The sequence below is a fragment of the Scyliorhinus torazame genome, chromosome 7, assembly GCF_047496885.1.
Source record: "Scyliorhinus torazame isolate Kashiwa2021f chromosome 7, sScyTor2.1, whole genome shotgun sequence".
Classification (NCBI taxonomy): domain Eukaryota; kingdom Metazoa; phylum Chordata; class Chondrichthyes; order Carcharhiniformes; family Scyliorhinidae; genus Scyliorhinus; species Scyliorhinus torazame.
In genome coordinates this window covers 95,408,987-95,423,868 of record NC_092713.1, presented here as the reverse complement: position 1 = coordinate 95,423,868, position 14,882 = coordinate 95,408,987, and the positions used below count along the sequence as shown (strand labels likewise).

The following is a 14,882-nucleotide window of genomic DNA, read 5'->3' as shown; positions in this document are numbered from 1 at the left end:
CTCCATCACTCTAGCAATGAAGGACAAAATTCCACTCGCCTTCTTAATCACCTGTTGCACCTGTAAACCAACTTGTTGCAACTCATGCACTAGCACACCCAGGTCTCTCTGCACTGCAGCATGTTTTAATATTTTATCATTTAAATAATAATCCCTTTTGCTGTTATTGCTACCAAAATGGATAACCTCACATTTGTCAACATTGTATTCCATCTGCTAGACCCTAGCCCATTCACTTAGCCTATCCAAATCCCTCTGCAGACGTCCAGTATCCTCTGCACTTTTTGCTTTACCACTCATCTTAGTGTCGTCTGCAAACTTGGGCACATTGCCCTTGGTCCCCAACTCCAAATCATCTATGTAAATTGTGAACAATTGTGGGCCCAACACTGATCCCTGAGGGACACCACTAGCAACTGATTGCCAACCTGAGAAACACCCATTAATCCCCACTCTTTGCTTTCTATTAATTAACCAATCCTCTATCCATGCTACTGCTTTCCCCTTAATGCCATGCATCTTTATCTTATGCAGCAACCTTTTGTGTGGCACCTTGTCAAAGGCTTTCTGGAAATCCAGATATACCACATCCATTGGCTTCCCGTTATCTACCGCACTGGTAATGTCTTCAAAAAATTCCACTAAATTAGTTAGGCACGACCTGCCCTTTATGAACCCATGCTGCGTCTGCCCAATGGGACAATTTTCATCCAGATGCCTCGCTATTTCTTCCTTGATGATAGATTCCAACATCTTCCCTACTACCGAAGTTAAGCTCACTGGCCTATAATTATCCGCTTTCTGCCTACCTCCTTTTTTAAACAGTGGTGTCATGTTTGCTAATTTCCAATCCGCCGGGACCACCCCAGAGTCTAGTGAATTTTTGTAAATCATCACCAGTGCATTTGCAATTTCCCTAGCCATCTCTTTTAGCACTCTGGGGTGCATTCCATCAGGGCCAGGAGACTTGTCTACCTTTAAGCCCCATTAGCTTGTCCATTACTACCTCCTTAGTGATAACAATCCTCTCAAGGTCCTCACCTGTCATAGCCTCATTTCTATCAGACACTGGCATGTTATTTGTGTCTTCCACTGTGAAGACTGACCCAAAAAACCTGTTCAGTTCCTCAGCCATTTCCTCATCTCCCATTATTAAATCTCCCTTCTCATCCTCTAAAGGACAATATTTACCTTGGCCACTCTTTTTTTGTTTTGTATATTTGTAGAAACTTTTACTATCTGTTTTTATATTCTGAGCAAGTTTACTCTCATAATCTATCTTACTCTTCTTTACAGCATTTTTAGTAGCTTTCTGTTGCCCCCTAAAGATTTCCCAGTCCTCGAGTCTCCCACTAATCTTGCCACTTTGTATGCTTTTTCCTTCAATTTGATACTCTCCCTCATTTCCTTAGCTATCCATGGTCGATTTTCCCTCTTTCAACCGTCCTTCCTTTTTGTTGGTATAAACCTTTGCTGAACACCGTGAAAAATCGCTTGGAAGGTTCTCCACTGTTCCTCAACTGTTTCACCATAAATTCTTTGCTCCCAGTCTACCTTAGCTAGTTCTTCTCTCATCCCATTGTAATCTCCTTTGTTTAAGCACAAAACACTAGTGTTTGATTTTACCTTCTCACCCTCCATCTGTATTTTAAATTCCACCATATTGTGATTACTCCTTCCGAGACGATCCCTAACTATGAGATCATGAATCAATCCTGTCTCATTACACAGGACCAGATCTAGGACCGCTTGTTCCCTCGTAGGTTCCATTACATACTGTTCTAGGAAACTATCGTGGATACATTCTATAAACTCCTCCTCAAGGCTGCCTTGACCGACCTGGTTAAACCAATCGACATGTAGATTAAAATCCCCCATGATAACTGCTGTACAATTTCTACATGCATCCATTATTTCTTTGTTTATTGCCTGCCCCGCCATAATGTTACTATTTGGTGGCCTATAGACTACTCCTATCAGTGACTTTTTCACCTTACTATTCCTGATTTCCACCCAAATGGATTCAACCTTATCCTCCATAGCACTGATGTCATCCCTTACTATTGCCCGGATGTCATTCTTAAATAACAGAGCTACACCACCTCCCTTAACATCCACTCTGTCCTTCCCAATAGTTTGATACCCTTGGATATTTAACTCCCAGTCGTGACCATCCTTTAACCATGTTTCAGTAATGGCCACTAAATCATAGTCATTCACGATGATTTGCACCATCAACTCATTTACCTTATTCCGAATACTACGAGCATTCAGGTAAAGTACACTTATGTTGGCTTTTTTACCTCTGTTTTGAATCTTAACACCTCGATCAATAACCTCTCCTAAGTTATATTTCCTCTTAACTTTTCTCCTAATTTTCCTTGTCGTTGAACCCATATCTTCATGTAACAACCTGCCGCATCGCTTACCATTAATATTTTTACTTCCCGTTTTATTCCTTTTAATATTACTGGGCCTATTCACTGAGCTTCCCTCAGTCACTGTACCTTGTACTGTCGCCCTTTTTGATTTTTGACTATGGCTTCTCTGCCTTACACTTTCCCCCTTACTGCCTTTTGTTTCCGTCCCTGTTTTACTACCTTCCAACTTCCTGCATCGGTTCCCATCCCCCTGCAACATTAGTTTAAACCCTCCCCAACAGCTCTAGCAAACACCCCCCCCTAGGACATCGGTTCCAGTCCTGTCCAGGTGCAGACCGTCCGGTTTGTACTGGTCCCACCTCCCTCAGAACCGGTTTCAATGCCTCAGGAATTTGAATCCCTCCCTCTTGCACCATCTCTCGAACCACGCATTCATCCTATCTATCCTGACATTCCTACTCTGACTAGCTCATGGCACTGGTAGCAATCCTGAGATTATTACCTTTGAGGTCCTACTTTTTAGTTTAATTCCTAACTCCCTGAATTCAGCTTGTAGGACCTCGTCCCGTTTTTTACCTATATCGTTGGTGCCTATGTGCACCACGACAGCTGGCTGTTCACCCTCCCCCCCCAGAATGTCCTGCAGCCGCTCCGAGACATCCTTGACCCTTTGCACCAGGGAGGCAACATACCATCCTGGAGTCTCGATTGCGTCCACAGAACCGCCTGTCTATTCCCCTTACGATTGAGTCCCCTATCACTATAGCCCTGCCATTCTTCTTCCTGCCCAGCTGCGCAGCAGAGCCAGCCATGGTGCCATGAACCTGGCTGCTGTTGCCTTCCCCTGGTGAGTCATCTCCCTCAACAGTATCCAAAGCGGTATATCTGTTTTGCAGGGAGATGACCGCAGGGGACACCTGCACTGCCTTCCTACTCTTGCTCTGTCTTTTGGTCACCCATTTTCTATCTCCCTCAGTACCTTTCACCTGCGGTGTGACCAACTCGCTAAACGTGCTATCCACGACGTCCTCAGCATAGCGGATGCTCCAAAGGGATCCATCCGCAGCTCCAGAGCCGTCAAGTGGTCTAACAGGAGATGCAACAGCGGTGGGACTCCAGCCCATCGCGGGCCGTAGAATCGCCAGAGGTGGGCCCGCCGACCGGCGCGATTCCCGCCCCCGCCGGATCTCTGGTGGTGGAGAATTCGGGACACGACGGGGGCAGGATTCACGCCAGCCCCGGCAATTCTCTGACCCAGTGGGGGGTCGGAGAATCGCGCCCCTGTTAAGTCACTTACTAGGGACTTACCAGGTATTAAAAAGCACCTCCTCCCCACCGAGCTTCGAATTCCCACCTAGATTCAAATTCCCAAACTTACTCTTTGCTGTCTCACTCTGGCTGTGTCTTCTCTGGCTCACTGGGAGAACTCACTGGGAGTGAGTTACAAGTTGCTCTTTTTAAATTGGCCTGAGTTGACTCCCCTCCCCCACCTGCTTTTAGATCAAAGTAGATTAAAGTGACTGACACTTAACTGCCAACCAGTTTTGTGAGTGGGTGGGGCAGCCCTTGTTAACCTACACTGCACAATTCTAGATTAACTTAAATTAATTTAAACTCCTGAAATTTAAAAGGAACTGCCTTACCAATTTGATTGGATTCAATTCCCACCTAAATTCAAATTCCCAGTTGAGGAACAGTTGAGGAAGGCAACTTATGAGTACGGGGAAAAGGCAAGCAGAATGTTGGCGCACCAGCTCAGGAAAAGAGAGGCGGCCAGGGAGGTAGGTACAGTAAAGAGCAGAGGCGGGAATACTGTCTTGGACCCACCGGGGGTGAACGAGGTGTTTAAGGACTTCTATAGTAAATTATATGAGTCGGAACCCCCGGCTGGGGTGGTGGGGATGAGGCAGCTTTTGGATCAGTTGAGTTAGGGCAGCACGGTAGCAGTAGCACAAGTGGATAGCACTGTGGCTTCACAGCGCCAGGATCCCAGGTTCGATTCCCCGCTGGGTCACTGTCTGTGCGGAGTCTGCACGTTCTCCCCGTGTCTGCATGGGTTTCCTCCGGGTGCTCCGGTTTCCTCCCATAGTCCAAAGATGTGCAGGTTAGGTGGATTGGCCATGATAAATTGTCCTTAGTGACCAAAAAGGTTAGGAGGGGTTATTGGGTTATGGGAATAGCGTGGAAGTGAAGGCTTAAGTGGGTCGGTGCAGACTCGATGGGCCGAATGGCCTCCTTCTGCACTGTATGTTCTATGTTCCCGAGGGTGGATGAGGATCTAGTGGAAGGGCTGGGAGCCCCAATTGAGATTGAGGAAATAATCAAGGGGCTGGAGGGCTGGAGGGCATGCAGTGGGCAAGGCCCCGTGGCCTGACGGCTACCCGGTGGAATTCTATAAGTAGTTTTCAGAGATATTGAGCCCACTGCTGGTGAGGACATTTATTAAAGCAAGACGGTGCGGTGGAGCACCAGTTCTCGCTTTACGCGGATGACCTGCTCTTGTGTATTTCAGACCCGTTGGAGGGGGTGGGGGAAGTAGGCAATTTCTCGGGGTATAAATTGAACATGGGGAAAAGTGAGATGTTCGCGATCCAGGCAACAAGACAGGAGAGACTGGGAGAGCTGTCGCTTAGAATGTAGGAAAGAGCTTTCTAGATTTGGGAATCCAGGTGGCCAGGGAATGGGAGGCACTGCACAAGTTAAACCTATCCCGGTTGGCAGAACAAATGGAAGGGGACTTTAAGAGATGGGACATGCTCCCGCTATCACTGGCGGGGAGAGTACAGACCGTGAAAATGACAGTCCTCCCCAGATTTCTGTTTGTCTTTCAGAGCCTCCCCATCTTCATCCCAAAGGCCTTTTTCAAGCGGGTGAATAAGATTATTTTGGGCTTTGTGTGGGCGGGTAAAACCCCGCGAGTGAAGAAAGTGTTGCTGGAGCGCAGTCGGGAGGAGGCTGGGGTGGCGCTGCCGAATTTCTGCAATTACTACTGGGCGGCTAATATAGCCATGATTAGGAAGTGGGTAGTGGGGGAGGGGTCGGCACGGGAGCAGATGAAGGCGGCACATGCAAAGACACCAGTTTGGGAGCACTGATAACAGTCCGGTGGTGGTGGTGGTTCTGAGAATCTGGGGGCAATGGAGGAGATATAAGAGAGTGGAGGGAGCATCGGTTTGGACCCTGATTTATAACAATCATTGGTTTGTACTGGGTAGGCTAGATGGTGGGTTCCGGAGTTGGCAAAGGGCAGGAATTAGAATGATGGGGGATCTATTTATACATGGGAGCTTTCCCAGCTTGCAAGCCTTGGTGGATAAATTTGAATTGCCGGCAGGGAATGGGTTCAGGAATTTGCAGATCCGAGACTTCCTGAAAAAACAGGTGCCGCCCTTTCCGCTGCTGCCGTCACGGGGGATACAGGATAGAGTAGTCTCTAGTACCTGGGTGGGAGAGGGGAAGTTTTCAGATATTTACCAGGATCTTTCGGAGGTGGAGGAAACACCGGTGGAGGAGCTTAAGGGCAAGTGGGAGGACGAGCTAGGAGGAGAGATAGAGACGGGTCTATGGGCGGATGCCCTAAGCAGGGTTAATACCTCCTCATCATGTGCCAGGCTCAGTCTGATACAATTTAAGGTAGTCCACCGGGCACACATGACAGCGGCTAGGATGAGCAGGTTTTTTGGGGTAGAAATTAGGTGTGTGAGGTGCGTGGGAAGCCCAGCAAATCATGTCCGCATGTTTTGGGCATGCCCGAAGCTTAGAGGGTTTTGGCAGGGTTTTACTACGGCAATGTCCACGGTGCTAAAAACACGGGTGGTGCCGAGTCCAGAGGTAGTGATCTTTGGAGTGTCGGAAGAGACGGGAGTTCTGGAGGCGAAAGAGGCGGATGTCTTGGCCTTTGCCTCCCTGGTAGCGCGGAGACGGATCTTGTTAATGTGGTGGGACTCAAAGCCCCCGATTGTAGAGGCCTGGATTAGTGACATGGCTGGGTTTCTCAGTCCCGAGAAAACAAAGTTTGCCTTAAGAGGGTCAATGGCCGGGTTCACTCGGAGGTGGCAGCCGTTCGTCGACTTTCTCGGGGAAAATTAAAATGTCAGCAGATGCATTATTCCAAGGGGAGGAGGGGGGGGGGGGGGGGGGCGGTGGAGGGCCGGATTGCTGTTTTATGGTTGGGGTGTGTGAAGATTGAGATGGGGAGGGGAAATGTTTATTATACCATGTTGATGTCATTGTCTATGGTATTTTTATTTAAATATTCAAATACCTTAATAAAAATATTTCTTTCATAAAAATGGGTCAAGGCGAACAGACAATACCACCTTTTCCGTCAAGCCACACATTCCTGCTACGATAGGAATGAATGCTAGCGAGGAATTTAGAAACATTTTGGGGGAGTACTTCAAGAGGTTTGAAACCTGGTAACATTTCTCCCCGAAAAACTACAACAAATTCGTTCACAACTGACTACTGCACACAAGACCTTTGTCAAAGTAGTGCAAAAAAATGGGGGAACTAAAAAGGAACATGTAGCACCGTCAATATGACGCGAGACAGGTTGAGGTAATGTCAATTTAAGGCTTTATTAAGCAGAACTTTATTCCCAGCAGCGTGGTTACAGAATGTAACTGCTGAGGGAAATGGAGGGAAAAACTGGGTTCTTATACCGGCATTTCTGGGTGAAGTCCAGTAGGTGGCAGATCCTATCAGGACCTGGCATCCCTCCACCAATAGCCTGTCGACAAGTGGTGTACCGTATTACCCCTAATACATACCACCACATTCACCCCTTGTTGAAAAAAAACCCAGCGGGATGGTGGTTCGCATGGTGGTAGGGGTTTACAGAGTCGGTACTGTGCCGTAACTTTGAACAAAACACAAATTTATCACTTCAACTGGGCCAACGGGCCAAACAGGGTCGGCATGATGCCATAACTATAACAAGACACAATAACTGAAAACTGGGCCAACGGGCCAAACAGGGTCGGCATGAAGCCATAACTTTAACAAGACACAATAATTGAAAACGTTGAGAGTTAAAGTGATTCGATGAGCCGGATGGGCGCCCTGGTCGTCCTTTCCGATCGTCTTGGGCGTGGTGGTGATGGCACTGGCTCGAGTCCCGTCGACTCTGGGAGCGTAGCGCTGTCCCCTGGGTCCTTACTCCTGGGCGGGTCTGGGAGGAGAACCGAACCCCCCGGGAAGGGGGTGGCTGCGGGATGAACCGGCGGGAGTGAGGAGGTGGTGATTGGCATTGGGGGGTGTGGGTAGCTCCGGCGGGCGCCAGATCTCGCAGGGAGATCGTGTCCTGTTGCCCATCGGGGTACTCCACATAGGCGTATTGTGGGTTGGCGTGAAGGAGATGCACCCGTTCCACCAACGGGTCTGACTTGTGCGCCCGCACATGTTTCCGGAGCAGAATGGGTCCCGGAGCTGCTAGCCAGGTCGGAAGTGGCGTTCCAGAGGAGGACTTCCTAGGAAAGAGGAGGAGGCGCTCGTGAGGCGTTTGATTCGTGGTGGTGCACAGCAGGGACCGGATAGAGTGAAGGGCATCCGGGAGGACTTCCTGCCAGCGGGAAATTGGGAGGCTCCTAGACCGGAGGGCCAGCAGGACGGCCTTCCAGACCGTTCCATTCTCCCTTTCTACCTGCCCGTCCCCCCGGGGGTTGTAACTGGTCGTCCTGCTCGAGGCTATGCCCCTGCTGAGCAGGAATTGACGCAGTTCGTCACTCATAAAGGAGGACCCCCTGTCGCTATGGATATAGTCGGGGAAACCGAACAGTGTAGAAATGGTACCGAGGGCTTTAATGACCGTGGACGCTGTCATGTCGGGGCAGGGGATGGCGAAAGGGAAACGGGAGTATTCGTCAACGACGTTCAGGAAGTACGCGTTGCGATCGGTGGAGGGGAGGGGGCCTTTGAAATCCAAACTGAGGCGTTCAAAGGGTCAAGAGGCCCAGATACGCTCTATCTGGCCTGAAAAAGTGCGGTTTGCACTCAGCGCAGATCTGGCAGTTTCTGGTGACTGTTCGGATATCCTCGACGGAGTAAGGGAGGTTGCGGGCCTTAAGGAAGTGGTAGAAACGAGTGACCCCCGGGTGGCAGAGGTCCTCGTGGAGGGCTTGTAGACGGTCCACTTGTACATTGGCACATGTGCCGCGAGATAGGTCTGACTATAGTCGATGACCATCCTCTGTCTCTCCCCGGTCTTAACAACTACCACCTGGGCTCTCCAGGGACTGTTGCTAGCCTGGATGATGCCTTCCTTCAGCAGCCTCTGGACTTCGGACCGGATAAATGCTCGGTCCTGGGCGCTGTACCGTCTGCTCCTTGTGGCGACGGGTTTGCAATCCGGTGTGAGGTTCGCAAACAAGGAAGGCGGTTCAACCTTGAGGGTCGCGAGGCCGCAGACAGCCAGTGGGGGTATAGGGCCGCCAAATTTAAATGTTAAACTCTGGAGGTTGCATTGGAAGTCCAACCCTAGGAGTGTGGGCGCACAGAGATGGGGGAGGACATACAGCCGGTAATTTCGGAACTCCCTCCCCTGCACCGTTAGGTTAGTGATGCAGAACCCCATGATCTGAACGGAGTGGGATCCCGCCGCCAGGAAGATTTTCTGGGTGCTTGGCCGAATTACGAGGGAACAGCGCCTTACCGTGTCCGGATGAATGAAGCTCTCCGTGCTCCCAGAGTCGATAAGACACGGCGTCTCGTAGCCATTCACTAGGACTGTAGTGGTTGCAGTCTGGCGCGTCCGGGGTCGCGACTGGTCGAGGGTCGTCGAAGCCAGACGTGGTTGTTGAAGTTGAGCATCGTAATCAGGCAGTATGTGACCGTCTGTGTCGGGGTCCTCCAGCCAAGATGGCGGCGTCCACGGATCGAGCGCGGTCGGGGGTGGACAAAATGGCGGCGCCCATCTCTCCCTCGTGGCGTCCGGGGTCCAAAATGGCGGCGTCCGTTGGTCACATGTGGATCGCTGGGGGGAGCTGGGTCTGTGGTACCGTTTCTTCCCCGGAGATAGCGGCGACCATCACACCATCGCGTAGTGGCCTTTCTTCCCGCAGCTTTTGCAGGTAGCAGCGCGGGCCGGGCAGCGCTGCCGAGGGTGTTTCGGCTGGCCGCAAAAATAGCAGCGGGGCCCCCCCCGGTTGGTCTGGTGTTTTGGCCGCGCAGGTTTGCGGGGGTGGGGGGGGTGTCGGAGAGTCGACCGCAGCGGGGGTCCACGGAGCCCAAGGGGCTGTAGTGCGGTCGGGGGCGTAGGCGCGGGCGTTACGCGAGGCCACATCGAGGGATGCCGCCAGGGCCCGAGCTTCTGTAAGTCCCAGGGATTCTTTCTCCAGAAGCCTCTGCCGGATCTGGGAAGAGGCCAAACCTGCCACATACGCATCGCGGACCAGGAGCTCTGTGTGTTCACTCGCTGTTACCGCCGGGCAGTTGCAGTTTCGACCCAGGATCTGCAGGGCGTTATAAAACTCGTCCAGCGATTCCCCCGGAAATTGCCGTCGTGTGGCGAGCTGGTAGCGAGCAAAAACCTGGTTGGCGGGCCGGATGTAGATATCCTTCAGCGCGGCGATGGCACCGGTGAAACCGTCCTCGTCCTCGATAAGGGAGTAGACGTCAGGACTCACCCTGGAATAGAGGACCTGCATCTTTTGTTCGTCAGTCGGTGTGCCGGGGGCCGTTCAGAGGTAGCCCTCAAAGCATGCCATCCAGTGTTTGAAGATAGAGGCCGAGTTAGCTGCTTGGGGTGCGATGCACAGGCACTCCGGGGTGATTCGGAGCTCCATGTTCCCACGTCGTTTTCTTCAATTTAAATTCTGCTTAATAAATTGTAGCACCGTCAATATGACGCGAGGCAGGTTGAGGTAATGTCAATTGAAGGCTTTATTAAGCAGAACTTTATCCCCAGCAGCGTGGTTACAGAATGTAACTGCTGAGGGAAATGGAGGGAAAAACTGGGTTCTTATACCGGCATTTCTGGGTGGAGTCCAGTAGGTGGCAGATCCTATCAGGACCTGGCATCCCTCCACCAATAGCCTGTCGACACGTGGTGTACCGTATTACCCCTAATACATACCACCACAGAACATTAATGAGATTAAAGTCACCACATGTGGGAGGACCTCTGAGGTTGGGTTCAAACATTCAGATTCATCCATGGGTCCGCCTCCTGTCACACCTGACCATAACAGGCATTCTACTTATGGCCATGTACCTAACTATCCTCACACTGGAATTTGCCAGGTGGAAGAAAGAATTAATATGGTGCCTGGATTCAGAGAATGCAATCCGACATTGTGAAAGAATTGGTGATGAAGAACTTTGATGATACCCCATTATTTATGTTCTTTTGTATGTTAGTTTATTGATGTGACTTAATTATCTATTTTCTATTATTATTGCTCGTGTGTTTATTTATTGTGATGTACTTATTAGTTTTTTTGTTTTGATTGTTTGTTCATGTGTATAGTTCACTCGACTAGCATTTTGACTATTGTGGTTAGGGAAATAGTATTGTCAGCCCAAGATTTGGATACTTGCTCGTTCAATGGCTTGGTTAGAATATTGTGATCTGGTTCGCTGAAGCTCACTGGATCAAGAGGAGGGATTGTGGTGACCCGGTTTAGCCTAGCTTTAGGTCCGATTAAATTGGATATTTTAAATTAAAGAATTGGGCACTTTAAATCAAACTGCCGTAAAACCTCAGGCAGGCTTTTGGGAATTCGGACTTGGCCAAAAGGTCAAAAACACAACCCACAGACAAATTGCCAGAATATGTGTGGACGTGCCCGTCAATCACACATCAGAAGAGGGTGGCATGTGGCGCAGTGGATAGCACTGGGACTGCGGCGCTGAGGACCCGTGTTCAAATCCCGGCCCTGGGTCACTGTCCGTGTGGAGTTTGCACATTCTCCCCATGTCTGCGTGGGTTTCACCCCCACAACCCAAAGATGTGCAGGTTAGGTAGATTGGCCACACTAAATTGCCCCTTAATTGGAAAAAAAATAATTGGGTACTTTAAATTATTTTTTAAATCACACACATCAGAAGATCACTCATCCTATTGATGTGCCCCGATTTGTTTTGGGTAGCCCAGACCGAACCAGACTCCCAGGCACCCAGAGTTCCTGCCATTATCTTATATGGCAATAGATTATGTGCAAGCAACATCACCGGACATGGACACCTGGGGGTGAGCCCGGGTGTCCTGTCATGAGAGACATCACAAAACCCATTGGGTGTTGGGACCCCCTCCAGAGACCTCATTGGCCGGAAGCCAGAGAAGTTTCTGGAAAGGTGGGAGGGAGGGGGAATAAAGGTAGATGCCCAAGACACCAGTAGTGAAGACTCCAAGCACAGGCAATCGAGACATCTGACCAGAGGCAGAAGGAAGCAGCATCGAATACCCACCTGCACAATGACAGACATGGGAGACTCAGAGAATCGGACCCATGTTTCAACCAATGTTATTTTTACGAATCTTGGGAATCTTTAGCAAATGTTATTGGTTAATTTAAGGGTGAATATTGTTGTTAAATAAAGTTGGTTCGATTTTATACTTGTGTTGTCCCTTGTTTGCCTCGTCAATAAAGACACGTGGGTAAAACTTTTGATTAATACAGTGGGCGAAAGTATCTGAGATTTTGCAGATACAACACAGTTGAGGAGGCACTTTAAACAAGGCCTGTCAGTATTGACCCCAACATGTGGGAATCATAGTGGCGGGGGGAGGAAGGACAGAATGGTAAGCGACCTGCTTTTGCAGGGCTGGAAGAAGTGCAAGAGAGGTGTGAGTTATTGAGGGGCAGTGAGTTTAGATACTGGCAGGTGTGGAGCTTTGCGCAGAAAGAACTGCCCTTGTTGCCTGAGTTGCCGGAGTATACGTTGCTGGAGACATTGTTGGCCATGGGCGAATGGGGGAAATCAAAATTGAGGCCATCTACGGATGGTTGGGGGAGAGGGGGACACTGCTAGTGGAAATAATCAAGCTGAAGTAGGAGGAAGAGTTGGGGATCGAGATACGGTGGGGAGCTTGGAGTGAAATAATGCGCGGATCAACTCGACCTCCTCTTGTGCGAGGATGAGCCTTATACAGTTTAAAGTGGTACATAGGGTTCACATGACTCGGACCTGGATGAGTGTTTTTTTCCCAGGAGTAGAGGATGTGTGCGAGAGGTGTGGAAGGAGGCCGGCGAACCATGTTCACATGTTCTGGGGGTGTCCAAAGCTGAACAGCTTTTGGGAGGCAGTATTCGAGAGTTTGTCAGGCATTGTGGGGATTAAGATGACACCGTGCCCTCTGGTGGCAATTTTTAGGGTGTCGGAGGTGCCAGGGTTGCAGGAGACAAAGGGGGCTGATGTCATGGACTTCGCATCTCTAATTGTCCGGCAGCGGATATTATTGAACTGGAAATCGGCAGGGCCGCCGGGTGTTGCCGCATGGTTGGGAGATTTGCATGTATATCTTAGGCTGGAGAAGATAAAGTTTGCCTTTATCGGGTCGGAGGAATGGTTTTATGTGTGGTGGAGGCGTTTCTGACCATGTTTGCGGAATTATTTGTCACCATGGGGGAGAGTGGGGGGGGGGAGAGGAGGGCAGGGGGATTGGGGATTAAAAGAGGGAGAAATTAGAAAAAAAAGGGGGGGAAAAGCGTTATTCTAAAGCTCCATATTTACTTGTAAAGAAAGTTGACCTTCTGATACAATAGCTGCGAGTGCAAACCTCATGACCCACTGAACATCCTTCTCTTCGAATTAATTCTGATCTCCTACTGTCCAGCCATTTGAATTTATCAGAGTTACAATTTAAGAGTGGGAAAATGTTTCCTACTTCATTGGACTCTCAAAGATACATGAATTGTTCATAAGTCTTTGGGGTTAATACTTGTAGAAATGAATTATTTTCTTTAATTGTGAAGGGATTTTTCTTGCCGTTCTCTCCAGTGGTATATTCCAGTCCTGCAGAAGGCGAACCCCCAACCAGGTTTCCCGCCGGCGGGAATGGATTCAATGGGAATTTCCATTGACAGTGGTTGGACCAGAAGATCCTGTCGCCAACCAATGATGGGCAGCCTCCTGCTGCCGAGATACATGCCATGAGGGTGCAGGGGTGTGTGCCATGTGACTGACATAGCGTAGATCTCTCAGGATGTGTGTGAATGAATAATCCTCTTTGTCTAAACCCACAAAGGTCTGCTGCTGGTACTTTTAAAAATTAAAAACAAAGATAGGTTTAGAAATATAGACATCTATCTTTTAAAAAATCAATCCAATTACAGATAGAAAATGAGGTAATTGGGAGTTTCAAATTATCTTTCCTTCCCTACCTGTACCAAAGGAATTATTTAGTCAAAAATGGAAATCTGGCTGATTTACACCACCTTCCCTCCCCATCCCCCAACCTGCCCTAGCCAAACAGCAGCTAAGACTAGTTGCAGAACATCAAATGCTTTATTGGGTGGGCAGCACAGACTAAAAATCAAAACTAAGACCTTCTAGATTGTTTATCTTTGTGAAGGTACCAGAGGCTACCTTTACTAACTGGTCCATTGAGATATGTATGTTTCCAAGATTAACAGTGGCTCTTAATCATCAATATTTGAACAAACAAGATAAATACTGACGTGCTAACAGCAAGGTCCCAGACTTCCACTCTGTCCTCATTCACTGCTCCAAACACAGTGGCAATGTTTGGTGACCACATGATGTCATGCACAGCCTTTGTGACAGTCGAAGAAAAACGGAGAACTGGTCTCAGGACTTCCTGATTCCATACATGAATTGACCAATCAGCAGAGCAGCTCAGAAAAATATCCATAGAAAATGGTGACCATGCTACTTTATACACTGGGCCCTTGAATGGAAACATAAAAGATGAAGTTTCATCATGAAAAGTAGTTATTAAATGTGACATATTGATGTTGATTATTTGTCTGAACACTGCACCCATTGATGCGCAATCAATTACTCTCAAGACAAAGTGATTCATAACTGAAGGCTTTAATCTGCTACAACTCTTCCCCAGCAGCTTCGAGACAGAAAGTGAAGGCTGCTGGGATGGCACCGGTTCTTATACTCCGCCTCTCAGGGCGGAGCTATGTACAACAGCCAATGATAGACTCCTGGGTCTAACCAATGGTCATCCACCTCTTAGGTACCGCAATACCTGGTACTACCACATTCACCCCCTGTTAAAAAAAAGAGCCCAGCGGGGGTGGTGGCCAGCGTTAATAGTCGCCTTTCACATGGTATGACCAGGTATGGAGGTACCATGATGTCAAGGGAATTTACAAAGTGTTCATAATGCAGCAATCAGTCGATCGGGTGGCCTGGTCGTCCTTCTGGAGTGTCTGGGCCTCGGCGGTGATTCTGATGAGGGCCCCGGCGGTTGCGACTCCGGGAGTGTGATGTCGTCCTCACTGGCAGCTTCGTCACCCCTAGGCGGCGCTGTTGGGGCAAAAGGTGGACAGGGGGGGAAAGCGCCTGTAGGGGGCGTCGGTGTGT

At 49.3% G+C, this 14,882-nt stretch overlaps 1 protein-coding gene across 2 annotated transcripts in view; it reads right to left on the bottom strand.

Moving 5' to 3' along the window:
- dnai4 (dynein axonemal intermediate chain 4) overlaps positions 1–14,882 on the bottom strand; it is a 401,481-nt gene that overhangs the window by 83,650 nt on the left and 302,949 nt on the right. For both annotated transcript variants that reach the window (XM_072511088.1, XM_072511087.1), the window contains exon 15: positions 14,003–14,232. In XM_072511088.1, the coding sequence (XP_072367189.1) occupies positions 14,003–14,232 (230 nt within the window). The remainder of the gene's footprint in view (positions 1–14,002; positions 14,233–14,882) is intronic.